The 12421-nt window shown below is 42.0% G+C and overlaps 1 protein-coding gene across 10 annotated transcripts in view; it reads right to left on the reverse strand.

Moving 5' to 3' along the window:
• The window catches only part of acaca (acetyl-CoA carboxylase alpha), a 68089-nt gene that overhangs the window by 14476 nt on the left and 41192 nt on the right, over nucleotides 1-12421 (reverse strand). For 3 of the 10 annotated variants that reach the window (XM_061897807.1, XM_061897804.1, XM_061897800.1), the window contains 14 exons: nucleotides 11666-11809; nucleotides 11377-11587; nucleotides 11246-11302; nucleotides 10967-11011; nucleotides 9134-9175; nucleotides 7945-8160; nucleotides 7689-7844; nucleotides 7389-7613; nucleotides 6663-6818; nucleotides 6215-6361; nucleotides 5825-6094; nucleotides 1268-1365; nucleotides 974-1094; nucleotides 779-889 (listed from right to left, as the gene is read on the reverse strand). In XM_061897807.1, the coding sequence (XP_061753791.1) occupies nucleotides 779-889; nucleotides 974-1094; nucleotides 1268-1365; nucleotides 5825-6094; nucleotides 6215-6361; nucleotides 6663-6818; nucleotides 7389-7613; nucleotides 7689-7844; nucleotides 7945-8160; nucleotides 9134-9175; nucleotides 10967-11011; nucleotides 11246-11302; nucleotides 11377-11587; nucleotides 11666-11809 (1999 nt within the window). The remainder of the gene's footprint in view (nucleotides 1-778; nucleotides 890-973; nucleotides 1095-1267; nucleotides 1366-5824; nucleotides 6095-6214; nucleotides 6362-6662; nucleotides 6819-7388; nucleotides 7614-7688; nucleotides 7845-7944; nucleotides 8161-9133; nucleotides 9176-10966; nucleotides 11012-11245; nucleotides 11303-11376; nucleotides 11588-11665; nucleotides 11810-12421) is intronic. The other 7 variants (XM_061897810.1, XM_061897809.1, XM_061897803.1 and 4 more) reach the window with 3 other exon arrangements.

A 12421-nucleotide genomic window follows, 5' to 3' on the forward strand; every position in this document is an offset into this window, starting at 1 on the left:
AAAAAATACAACTTTTACAGTTTAAACCTGAATATTACCTCAGTGCTGTGGCCACTTTGATATGTGTCCTTTTACAAACAGCTAAACCATGGGACAATCTATAAACAACAGAAGCTTCTGCAAATAGATGTGACATCAATGTGCCATTTGCATGATTTCTCATGTTGCCGCCTGTCAATTAATTTGTAATGGAGACATCTTATTACACTGTCAAGGAATGAGAATCGGGGGGGAAAAGATATGGAGAAGTAGCAAAGCGTGCTGGCACAAGCACACGCGCACACACACACACACACACACACACACTAATCAACAATATGCAAAAACCTGCCTCAGCAAAAAAAAACATTGTAATGGAAAGACAATAGTATGGATGTCCTGCATAGCAGCCTCCAGCAAAGCAAATATAAATTCATGGTTTGTTTTCAATTATTTAATACTGGCAACAGTGATCTGGGATTGGTAGGGTATCCTTGTGGAACAGAAAGGGACTAAAATATAGCACTGTACAATACTGTACTAGTCTCTCAATTTCTTGACACAGAAGCTTTTGTGGTAACCATGACAATGACATTTTGTAAGCAATAAAAAGGTTAATGCATTCCTCTGCTGTGATTTCACATTGGTAGAATATAAAATTGTAATGTGAATTGTTAAATAAAACGCAGAGATATTACATGTTAAACGCTTTGTGTGAATCTGAGTTGCAAGAAAATATGATGCATGTTATAAAATAAATCCTATTGAAACATTGATTTTGGCTTTACTGTTGTTGTACCTTGTTGAGTGCTCCTGCTCCAGTAAGAATAATATGTGAGTTGTCCACTTGAATGGTTCTCTGTCCAAGTCTCACCAGATAGGCTCCGATCCCGATTGCCCGACACGTTACCTTTCGAGCACAACAATCAACGTTAAGGCTTCTTGGTGCTACAGCTGAAAACTATTTGTATTTTGTACACATATGTGCTCCTACCAGGTTCATGGTGATGATCTCATCATAAGCCAGGGAGGATTCTCCAGCAATCATGCCAGACCCTTTCAGATTCTCCACCCCCAGCCCCTCGTCCTTCCCAATGATGTCAGTTATCTTGTACCTGCGTGACAGCACATAGCTCACGTACATCCAAAGGTTACAAGCCAATAGCCTCATCCTGTACTCTTGCCTTTGTTTTTTCAAACATTATGCAGACTTGAATGACCCAACAATAGCTTCCATAATCCTTTCCTCATACCGTACGGCGTACAGATATGCAATCTAGAGACGTACCTGGATTCTCCCTTGTCTTCCACATGTTCACAGTGCACAGAGTTCAGGGCTGATACCTTCTTATAATCCTGAGGTGTAAGGTAAAGATACTTGAATCCCTGCAGGCGAAAATAGCAGTGACAGCTCAATTATGGTATGACATTAATACCAGGCTTGTGCAATGTTCCGAATTTAAAAAATGTTCTCGATTATTTTGAAGAATTGGAATTACAATTTAATTGGCCTCACCCTACAGGATGTTGAATTGGGTTACAGCAAGTGGAATTTAATTTATTAAAATTCAGAGAAAATCATAATGGTTTTGGCTTAATCCCCAAAAACACCATTACAACACAAATTCCCCCATTTGGACTTCAAAGATTCTTTATTTTCAATCCGTCCATAGGTGTAAGACATATGGAAGAATAGAGTTCAAATGTATTCCTGTACTTGGATAAAGTAAAGCATTCTGGGAAATGTAGTATTTTTTCCACAGTATATTAAATTCCATGATTTGTTTTTTATTTCTGAGGCATTATTTAGTAATGCTAGATAATAACTATCTATATTAAATTATGTTAAATATCACTGTCTATTTATATTTTAACACTGTATGCTGGCATGTATAGGGACTACAGATGGAAATTAGCATTTTGTTAGAATCCGGTGTCTTTACATCCATCTTCTTCCACTTATCCGAGGTCAGGTCGCGGGGGCAGCAGCCTAAGCAGGGAAGCCCCAGACTTTCCTCTCCCCAGCCACTTCGTCCAGCTCTTCCCGAGGGATCTCGAGGCGTTCCCAGGCCAGCTGGAAGACATAGTCTTCCCAACGTGTCCTGGGTCTTCCCCGTGGCCTCCTACCGGTTGGACGTGCCCTAAACATCTCCCTAGGGAGGCGTTCAGGTGGCATCCTGACCAGATGCCCGAACCACCTCATCTGGCTCCTCTCGATGTGGAGGAGCAGCGGCTTTACTTTGAGCTCCTCCCGGATGGCAGAGCTTTTCACCCTATCTCTAAGGGAGAGCCCCGCCCCCCGGCAGAGGAAACTCATTTCGGCCGCTTGTACCCGTGATCTTGTCCCTTCGGTCATGACTCAAAGCTCATGACCATAGGTGAGGATGGGAACGTAGATCGACCGGTAAATTGAGAGCTTTGCCTTCCGGCTCAGTTCCTTCTTCACCACAACGGATCGATACAACATCCGCATTACTGAAGACGCCGCACCGACCAGCCTGTCGATCTCACGATCCACTCTTCCCTCATTCGTGAACAACACTCCGAGGTACTTAAACTCCTCCACTTGGGGAAGGGTCTCCTCCCCAACCCGGAGATGGCAATCCAACCTTTTCCGGGTGAGAACCATGGACTCGAACTTGAAGGTACTGATTCTCATTCCGGTCGCTTCACACTCGGCTGCAAACCGATCCAGTGAGAGCTGAAGATCCCGGCCAGATGAAACCATCAGGACAACATCATCTGCAAAAAGCAGAGACCTAATCCCGCGGCCACCAAACCGGAAACCCTCAACGCCTTGACTGCGCCTAGAAATTCTGTCCATAAAAGTTATGAACAGAACCGGTGACAAAGGGCAGCCTTGGCAGAGTCCAACCCTCACTGGAAACATGTCCGAGTTACTGTCGGCAATGTGGACCAAGCTCTGACACTGATTGTACAGGGAGCGAACCGCCACAATAAGACAGTCCGATACCCCATACTCTCTGAGCACTCCCCAGAGGACTTCCCGGGGACACAGTCGAATGCCTTCTCCAAGTCCACAAAGCACATGTAGACTGGTTGGGCAAACTCCCATGCACCCTCAAGGACCCTGCCGAGAGTATAGAGCTGGTCCACAGTTCCACGACCAGGACGAAAACCAAACTGTTCCTCCTGAATCCGAGGTTCGACTATCCGGCGTAGCATCCTCTCCAGTACACCTGAATAGACCTTACCAGGAAGGCTGAGGAGTGTGATCCCACGGTAGTTGGAACACGCCCTCCGGTCCCCCTTCTTAAAGAGAGGGACCACCACCCAGGTCTGCCAATCCAGAGGTACTGCCCCTGATGTCCACGCGATGCTGCAGAGTCTTGTCAACCAAGACAGCCCCACAGCATCCAGAGCCTTAAGGAACTCCGGGCGGATCTCATCCACCCGAGGGGCCTTGCCACCGAGGAGCTTTGTAACTACCTCAGCAACCTCAGCCCCACAAATAGGAGAGCCCACCACAGATTCCCCAGGCACTGCTTCCTCATAGGAAGACGTGTTGGTGGGATTGAGGAGGTCTTCGAAGTATTCCTTCTACTGATCCACAACATCCACAGTCGAGGTCAGCAGAACACCATCCGCACTTTACACGGTGTTGACAGTGCACTGCTTCCCCTTCCTGAGGCGGCGGATGGTCGTCCAGAATCGCTTCGAAGCCGTCCGGAAGTCGTTTTCCACGGCTTCTCCGAACTCCTCCCATGTCCGAGTTTTTGACACCTCGATGACCGCTGAAGCTACACACAGCTTGGCCTGTCAGTACTTGTCCATTGCCTCCGGAGTCCTATGAGCCAAAAGAGCCCGATAGGACTCCTTCTCCAGCTTGACGGCATCCCTCACCGCCGGTGTCCACCAACGGGTTCGAGGATTACCGCCACGACAGGCACCAACTACCTTGCGGCCACAGCTCCAGTCAGCCGCCTCGACAATAGAGGTGCGGAACATGGTCCACTCGGACTCAATGTCCAGCACCTCCCTCGTGACATGTTCAAAGTTTTTCTGGAGGTGGGAATTGAAACTCTCTCTGACAGGGGACTCTGCCAGACGTTCCCAGCAAACCCTCACAATGCGTTTGGGCCTGCCAGGTCTGTCCGGCATCCTCCCCCACCATCGCAGCAAACTCACCACCAGGTGGTAATTGGTTGAAAGCTCCGCCCCTCTCTTCACCCGAGTGTCCAAAACATGAGGCCGCAAATCCGATGACACAACTACAAAGTCGATCAAGGAACTGCGGCCTAGGGTGTCCTGGTGCCAAGTGCACATATGGACACCCTTATGTTTGAACATGGTGTTTGTTATGGACAGTCTGTGACGAGCACAAAAGTCCAATAACAAAACACCACTCGGGTTCAGATCTGGGCGGCCATTCTTCCCAATCACGCCTCTCCAGGTTTCACTGTCGTTGCCAACATGAGCGTTGAAGTCCCCCAGTAGGACAAGGGAATCACCCGGGGGAGGACTTTCCAGTATTCCCTCGAGTGTATCCAAAAAGGGTGGGTACTCTGGACTGCTGTTTGGTGCGTAGGCACAAACAACAGTCAGGACCCGTCCCCCCACCCAAAGGCGGAGGGAGGCTACCCTCTCGTCCACTGGGTAGAACTCCAACGTACAGGCTTTGAGCAGGGGGGCAACAAGAATTGCTTCCCCAGCTCGTCGCCTCTCACTGCCTGCAACGCCAGAGTGCAACAGAGTCCAGTCCCTCTGTCTTTACATCCATCCATCCATTAGCTACCTTTTGTCCCTTAAGGGGTCATCGGGGGTGCTGGAGCCTATCTCAGCTGCATCGGGGTACACCCTGGACAAGTCGCCACCTCATCACAGGGCCAACACAGATAGACAGACAACATTCACACTCACATTTACATTTACATTTCAATGCAAAATGTAGAGAAATGTTCATCAACTTGCAATATCCCTCCCAAATAAAACTGAATTAAATTGAAAATATGCTGCTGCGTATAATCAAAAATGAAAACAACATTTGTTCTAAATAAAATAATAATGTGTAAATGGGGTTCATGGTAAAATATTTATATGAAATATGTGGAAAAGTTATGAATGGCATATACTGTAAGCCTAATTGTGGAATACACCATAATATTATATTAAACTACAAATTTCAAATCAATTCTATTTCAATTCAAATGTGGCGGCTAACAGCAGAGATTTTTATTTATTCATGAATGAATTTTTGTTGATGCACACATATTAAAAGTCATTTTCAATGTGGATTGACATTAGAATGAAGGTTATGGCAAGCATAAAATAGTTGTTTTTTAAAACAATTTTAACTTAAATTGAGGCTAAAAAAGGGGTTTTATCCCATCACTCTATTTATCAAACAATTTAATTGAGAGATAAGTGGATTACTAAAATATTTGATGAGCCGGTAAGTCGTCAGCGGTGTGGCAAGCCTCAGGGGATATTTTCATTATTTGTGTGGAAACTAGTATTTATCTTGTAACAATGCACATGCCTGCAGCAAGGTGGCAGCAGTGCTCAATCTAATCAAGAGTCTCCCTGTTTTACCCAGTAAAATTAGTAAGTACACAGGACTGAGTGTGTACAGAGCTAACAGAGGCAAAGAGATGTAGCAATTTGTGACAGGAGTGAAAAGAAAAAAAAGTCGTCTTCTGCAGCATTTACAAAAATGTAACTCACACAGTGCGTTAAACAGACAAATAAATACATATTATCAAGGTCTCAATAGTAATTCAATTCAGGGGGTCACGAAAACTTCTGTGCTCCATGGGGGTCATGACAGTAAATAATTGAGAAGTACTGCACTAGTGTAATGAGTTGTGAGATGTACTTTGCTGACCTTGTAGGGATCCTCTGGATCTTGCCAGGCCACCTGAAACATGTGTCGGATTTCCTCAGCCAGGCCAATGCGCGCACCGCTGTTGGCTGCGATGTAAATCCGTGGGATCCTGCTCTCCCGGGCCATCTCTGAGGCTCGCAGGAACAGCACATCCTCCTGCGGCCCGAATGAACCGATCTTGTGCGTGATGTCATTACTTATGACGATGATCTCACGTCCTTCTGGATATTCTGGTGTATGTAGAGTCATCCGCCATGCCACCATGCCAATCTGGAAAAAAAATATAAAAATAATATATGCTAGATAACAACTAATTGCCTTCTAAATGGGATTTATTTATTTATTAATGTCTATGTTTTATTATTTATAAAGTAGACATTCACAACAAACCTCATTGCCACCTGGCAGTCGGTTCATTTGCACCAGCTGACCTTGAGCGTCAAGGACCAACTCGGTGAAAGTCAGCAGCTCAGAGGGAAGAGGGCATCTGGGTACATACATATGGGTTTGGCTTGAGTGCCACAGCTTTTTCAAAGCCTAAATAAAGGGATGTAAAAGTCAGTCATGTAAACTGAATCCATTTGCATTAGGTTTATTTTAGTACAAACTAATGCAGTCAAAAGATTGAAATGTTTAATCAAAATAATCACGAGTTTAATTTTGAGTGTTAATTTTGACAGTTCTGCTAGAAACACTAATGGTATTTCAATGCTGATCCATAATCACCTAATTTAGGGACACATTGCAAGACAGGAAAGTTTTTTTTATTTTAGTAATACAAACCAGCATAGTATTTAAACATTGTTGGTTGAACAAGAGATGTCTTTTCATACCATACCTGTCTGAACATTTCTGGAAAGTCATAGACATATGTGGTGCCCAGAGATTGTGCCTGAAAGCGTTTTGACTGCAGCAAGTCCTTAGTGACATAGGGTGTGTTGATGAGCATGCCATGCAAAGGACCCTGCTTGTCTCCATAGGCTTGGAACATAATCTACAGGAAAAAAAGGATTCATCGTTACAAACACGCCGACTGACAATCTTGACATTCAGGTGAGTGACTTGATGTTGAGAATGATTATTAATTGCCAATAAGCCCATCCTATACCCAAAGCAATTGTGTATGTGATGGAAATATATATTTTGCACACATTTAAATTGGTTCATGCTAAAAATGATATATACACTCCTGATCAAAATTTTAGGACCAGTTGAAGAATTGCAAGAATTTATATTTTGCACTGTTGGACCTTAAGAAGATTGTATTTGCCGTTTAATGGATGGCGGTAAAAAGGTGGGGCAATTGTGGCAAGTATAAGGTCAAACTTACCTGATTAGCTGAGAGGAGAAGCACATATTACTTGAAAGAACTGTCAACCAGGCAGAGTGCAAGGCAACATACTGGATCCCATTTGAATTCATATTAAAACCAAAAATCTATGGCTGTGAAAAAAAGGCTCAAACAACTGCAGTTTAAAAGATGAGGCATTCAGGATGATGTACAAGCACTTCGCCTGTGACTCGTTGGCAGGCGGATGAGATGGAAAATGTATGAATGCCCCACCTGACGGTCTTTGGGCCCCACCTGTCCCGTTCGGGAGTCAGTGACCTCCTTGTAGAGGCTGATGTCCAGGTAGTAGCCAGATTCGTTTGTAAGGAACAGACGAATGGGGATTTGTTTTCCCGTCGGAGTCAAGCGGATGTTGATTTTCAGTTCGGCCTGCAGGACCCGCAGCTTCCACAGACGGCTGCCGTAACGCATCACCATGGAACGCACAGACTCTTCAATCTGGTTATGAAGGCAGATTACTTATATGCAGATGTTAAAGCCGTCGTGTAACTGACAATATTTAACGTTAAGTACCTTTGAAGGGTCCATGATGACCGTAGGTACAAAATTGAGGAAGATGTGGTTGCAGTCAGTTCTCACAGTTGTGTTGTTGAAAGCCACCTCGAGCTCATCCATAGCCTCCAGAAGCAAACGCTCAGCCTCGTTGTGAAGGTATTCAAAGGAGGCCTCCTGGTGAGACAAAAAAACACAAAACAGTGAAGAGTAGTCATGATTGATTAGTGGAATAAACTGGGGGAGCCGATCTAGCATTGGGAGGAAGTATACTCACCTTTGTAACTAAATCAGAATGACGGATAATGGCTCTCACAAAGAATCGGTAGTCTGTAACTTCTGCTCCTACTTCCACGCGGGCTGCACCCAGATAAAGATGCATCTTGTGGTTGGCACATGGAATGGCGGTCAGGGCAAAATTGCGCATGCGATTAAGCTCCAGCTGAAAAGCTAAAGCTGGCTCCAAGTGGCGGTAGATCCTGTCTTCCTGAAACTGTTAAAAAAAAAAATTACAACACAACAGTAATGCAACACAAACTGTGTTAGGAAAAGAATATTTCACTTTTTTTTTTTTTACTACAAAGGAAGTAAAAGTATGAGGCAATATTGCTAAGAACCAAGATTGTATTAAATTGGCAGTTTCAAGAAAACTGATTTCCAATAGAAGTGGAAGGATGCCTGAAAGCTACACACTGTATTAAGTAAATGAAATCGTTGGCAATCTCAATCTCGGAGAGACGCTAATGGGTGTCATTTCTCTTAAATGGGAGACATAATTAAAGAGTTCATTACTTTAATGAGTTTTGCTGGTGTCATTGTAGTCAAACTATCAGGAGTCAGAGAGAGAGGGAGCCATCAATGTCTGCAGTCCAGTAAAATACAACGGATACGAGGGCGTAAAAAGTTGTGCTCCAAACCAATTTAAAAAATGGCCGTCTTAATGTGGATAATTGAGTGTTCAAATAGTGTAGATCATCATAACAAAAGGAAGACTCCTGGTTTTTGTGATGTTTTTGTGATGTCAATAGTACCTAACTGCTACGTGAACAACTATCACTGATTATTTGAGACAATATAACTGCCACTATTGTTGTATGCATACTTGTTAGCTGTCATCATTTGCATTAATGTTCACTTTTGAATTCATATGAGCTCCAGACTTTGAGTTTAGTATTTGAAATAAAGATTTACAAACAAACACAGCAAAATCAGTTATTTAACAATATTTTAAGAATGCCTTTATATTTCCATAGATTTAGTTACATTTATGGTCTTTCTAGTTACAACAGGCCCCTAATCGGCACCTATAATGCTGATAAGATTCTCGGTAAAAATGAGTTTGACAACCCTGTTCTAAGAAGTTCCCTCAAGCAAAACACTACTACATTCACTGAGAGAAATACAATGGATATTTTCAGTTGACACAGGCATTCTAAAACTTATTTCAGCCTTTTAGAAAAACCCACCTTGTCTCTGGCACGGAATGTGAAGAATTTGGGGAATTCTCTCTGTGTAGAAAATAAAAGGAGCAGAGAAAGAGCAAGAAATTAACAGCTTCATAATATTATCAAACTTGCATTAACGATAAATGTTATTACAACAAACTAAAAACTTTATTTGTAGCTCTTAAGGCATAACGTGTTTATTCTAAAGCAAGGGGGTCCAAAGTGCGGCCCGGCGGCTATTTTCGGCATGCCACTTTTCTTTACTATTGGCCCTCAACCTGTTCTGAAAATTAAATGAATTCATTATTACTGAGGTGTATTAGATATAACAATAACAACTATTTGCTTTGTCAACTCGAATACAAAAGCTAGGATAATGCTTTTTTCAAATGATTTAGTGTATACTGATGTACATATTGAATTGGTTTTAGCATATTTATTGTGCAAAATGTATCAAAGTGGCCCTCGCATTTTTCATTTTTGAGTATGATGCCCATTGTGGAAAAAGTCTGGACACTCCAGGTCTAAAGGTACAAAAATAAGTATCTGTCTGTGATTAATTAGGAGTTAACTATGGACAAAATGTAATTGAAATATATTGTAATCATTTAACAGCCCTACAATATATATTATTAGTTGGTACACTTGCTATTTTTTGACTAATAACCAAATGTATTGTAATAGCCCTACAAGATATATTATTAGTTGGTACTTTTGTTACTTTTTGACCAATAACAAAATGTAAGATAAGGATTTTTTTTTAAATAAATAATCATGTTCAATGTACATTGAATTGGTTTTAGCCTATTTAATGTACAAAATGCATTTAAGTAGCCCTCTGCATTCTAAGTTTCAGTATGCGGCCCTGAGTAAAAGAAGTTTGAACATCCCTGTTCTATAGGGAAGATCTACATAGACAAAGCCTTTGTCTAAAGGGATCTACTACCTTTGCTGATAAATAAAACATGACCCTATTTGTGAAACTCTTGATTCTCCAAATAATGCATGCCCGCCTATTTGGAAAACATCTGATGAAGTGTCCCTCTTGCCAAAACAATGCCAGCCCGATTGGGGGATGCTCTTTTCACCTCACTCACATGATTGCGACAGGAAGGCATTTGTACACAAACCGTAAGCTCCGCGGCTGTAATTGGAAACTGATTACACATGCTGGCCACAATATAGTAAATTGAGGAAATAATTCTTTTGGAGTAGAGTACTAAAAAGTCTGTTCACCTCATAATGACAGTGACACCACAGTATGATTAGTTCTCATCTGAGTCCCGCTGATACAAAAAAATCAAAGCCTATTGTCAAAATCGTATCAGGAGCAACGCACAGGTCGTTTCTTAAAATTGCAGAGTTAAATACCACCCTTTAGACTGTCATCACAATGTTAGTTTGTACGTAACTGAGCCAACACTTTTTACTGTGTTGCAGAAGTGAATGGCGGTAGGTATGGATATACTGATCATTGGACACCTAATCAGGTACACACAAAATCTAATGTGATCCAATGCAAGAGTATCAAAATGTATAATTTTCATTGTCATTAATTTAACAATATACGTATAAATGTAGATTATAGTACTGTAGAACCGTACTGAATTATACAGGGATACTTTAAAGTAGCAAAATAAGGGTACCAAAATGATTACAAAAATCTCCAATGATGCAGTTCAGTTCTGCGCCACTGTAAACTTTGATTGACTATATTATATGCAAGTCACCTGGCAGGTAAGTTTATATTCTACAGTACTGTATATAACATTTTTACTATATACAAAGCAACTTATTTCTGTATTATCTCTAATCATAAGGCCTGCAGCTATTCTCCCACCAGTCTCTACTTACGTGAAACCTTTGGTCCACCTCACAGTTGATTTGCTTCCTGAAATCCTGCCATCATAAATGCAGCGAAAGCAATGCATGCAAAAGGAGATACAGGAGAGACAAAGCTGAATTTCAAATCCAATATTACCACAAAAACAACAGCAATGCAGTTGGCATGAATTGTGATTAGTGATATGTTAGTGATTTATAACAGGCATTTGTTTTTGGTCAAACAGTTAAGTTTGATTCACACATAATTAAATTGGTGACATGCATGGCAGATGATAATGAAAGATTTACCTTCTGAGCCACAAGGAAAGTCAAACGACGGATTCCATGATCAAACAGAAGGGTTTTCTGGGATTGAAAAAAAAGGTAATATCTGAGTCCATCACTGTGAAACAAACATGTTTCCTGAAGGACGTTCCAACCTTTGACTGGGTGAACTCCCGAAACACGGTTGCTAGGCCATCATCGTCCGTGTCACTGTCTGTCTTTATAGCTACATTCAGTATATGGATGGGTTCATCTTGGACGCTCTTGTTGTCCTCTTCACCATAGAGGATGGGGTTACCTCCCTCTGGAAATGTTGGACTTTGAGGGGGAGAGTCGGTGAAGCAACTCAACACATCTGTTATGTTCCTGCACAGACAATACTTATTATTTATATAACATATCTGTGTTAAAAAAGCAAAAAAACAGAAGCAATATCACACTGACTTGGTGAACTCCTGGAAGGAGCGAAAGGAGACCATGGCGCCCATCCTCTGACAGGGTGGTGTAAAGGATGTGTCCAGCAAAACATCATTCACACTGGCCATATGCACCATGCCGTAGTGGTTCAGGTTTGAGGAGAATGACATCCTGTGGTGACAGCGGTAGGAATGTTACTCTGCTGCATAACGGGGAACATGTCGATGTTTCCCATCCACCATTTAAATAATCTGAATTTAAAACCCCAGTTTTTTTGATGCTGTGGATAGGAACCATCTTAGTCCCATGAAACAGAGTGACGTTCAAATTACAAAATAAAGCAGGAAGTAAGAAAAAGTTTGCCATTACATCAGCACAATAGAACAGCTGTGCAGTGTGTAAGGGATGTTTGACATTGTGTTAGTTGAATTGGATCAGAAACTCAGGAAACTGTCTGTGTAGTCCCAGTGAAGTGTTCACTGATTACCATTGCGTTAAAAATTGCAAAAGTGTGAGTGATGACAAAAATATGTAATGATATGACCCCAGCTATCTCAAGTACTGTGTAGAATTTGAGTCAAATAATTCTATGAACAAGTGGGGTTTATTTTCATAACACAGCAAACAAACAAATAATAAAAAAATTAAACAATGCAAAATATTCTCAGATATTGAGAGTTTTGCTAGATGCTGACTGAGGCCAGCTCCAATATAGTTGTGTCACTTCGCTGGGACTATTTCCTCCCCAACAAATAAAATTAACCCCCAATCAGACCTTATAAG

This window comes from Nerophis ophidion, linkage group LG04 (assembly GCF_033978795.1).
Source record: "Nerophis ophidion isolate RoL-2023_Sa linkage group LG04, RoL_Noph_v1.0, whole genome shotgun sequence".
Taxonomy (NCBI): domain Eukaryota; kingdom Metazoa; phylum Chordata; class Actinopteri; order Syngnathiformes; family Syngnathidae; genus Nerophis; species Nerophis ophidion.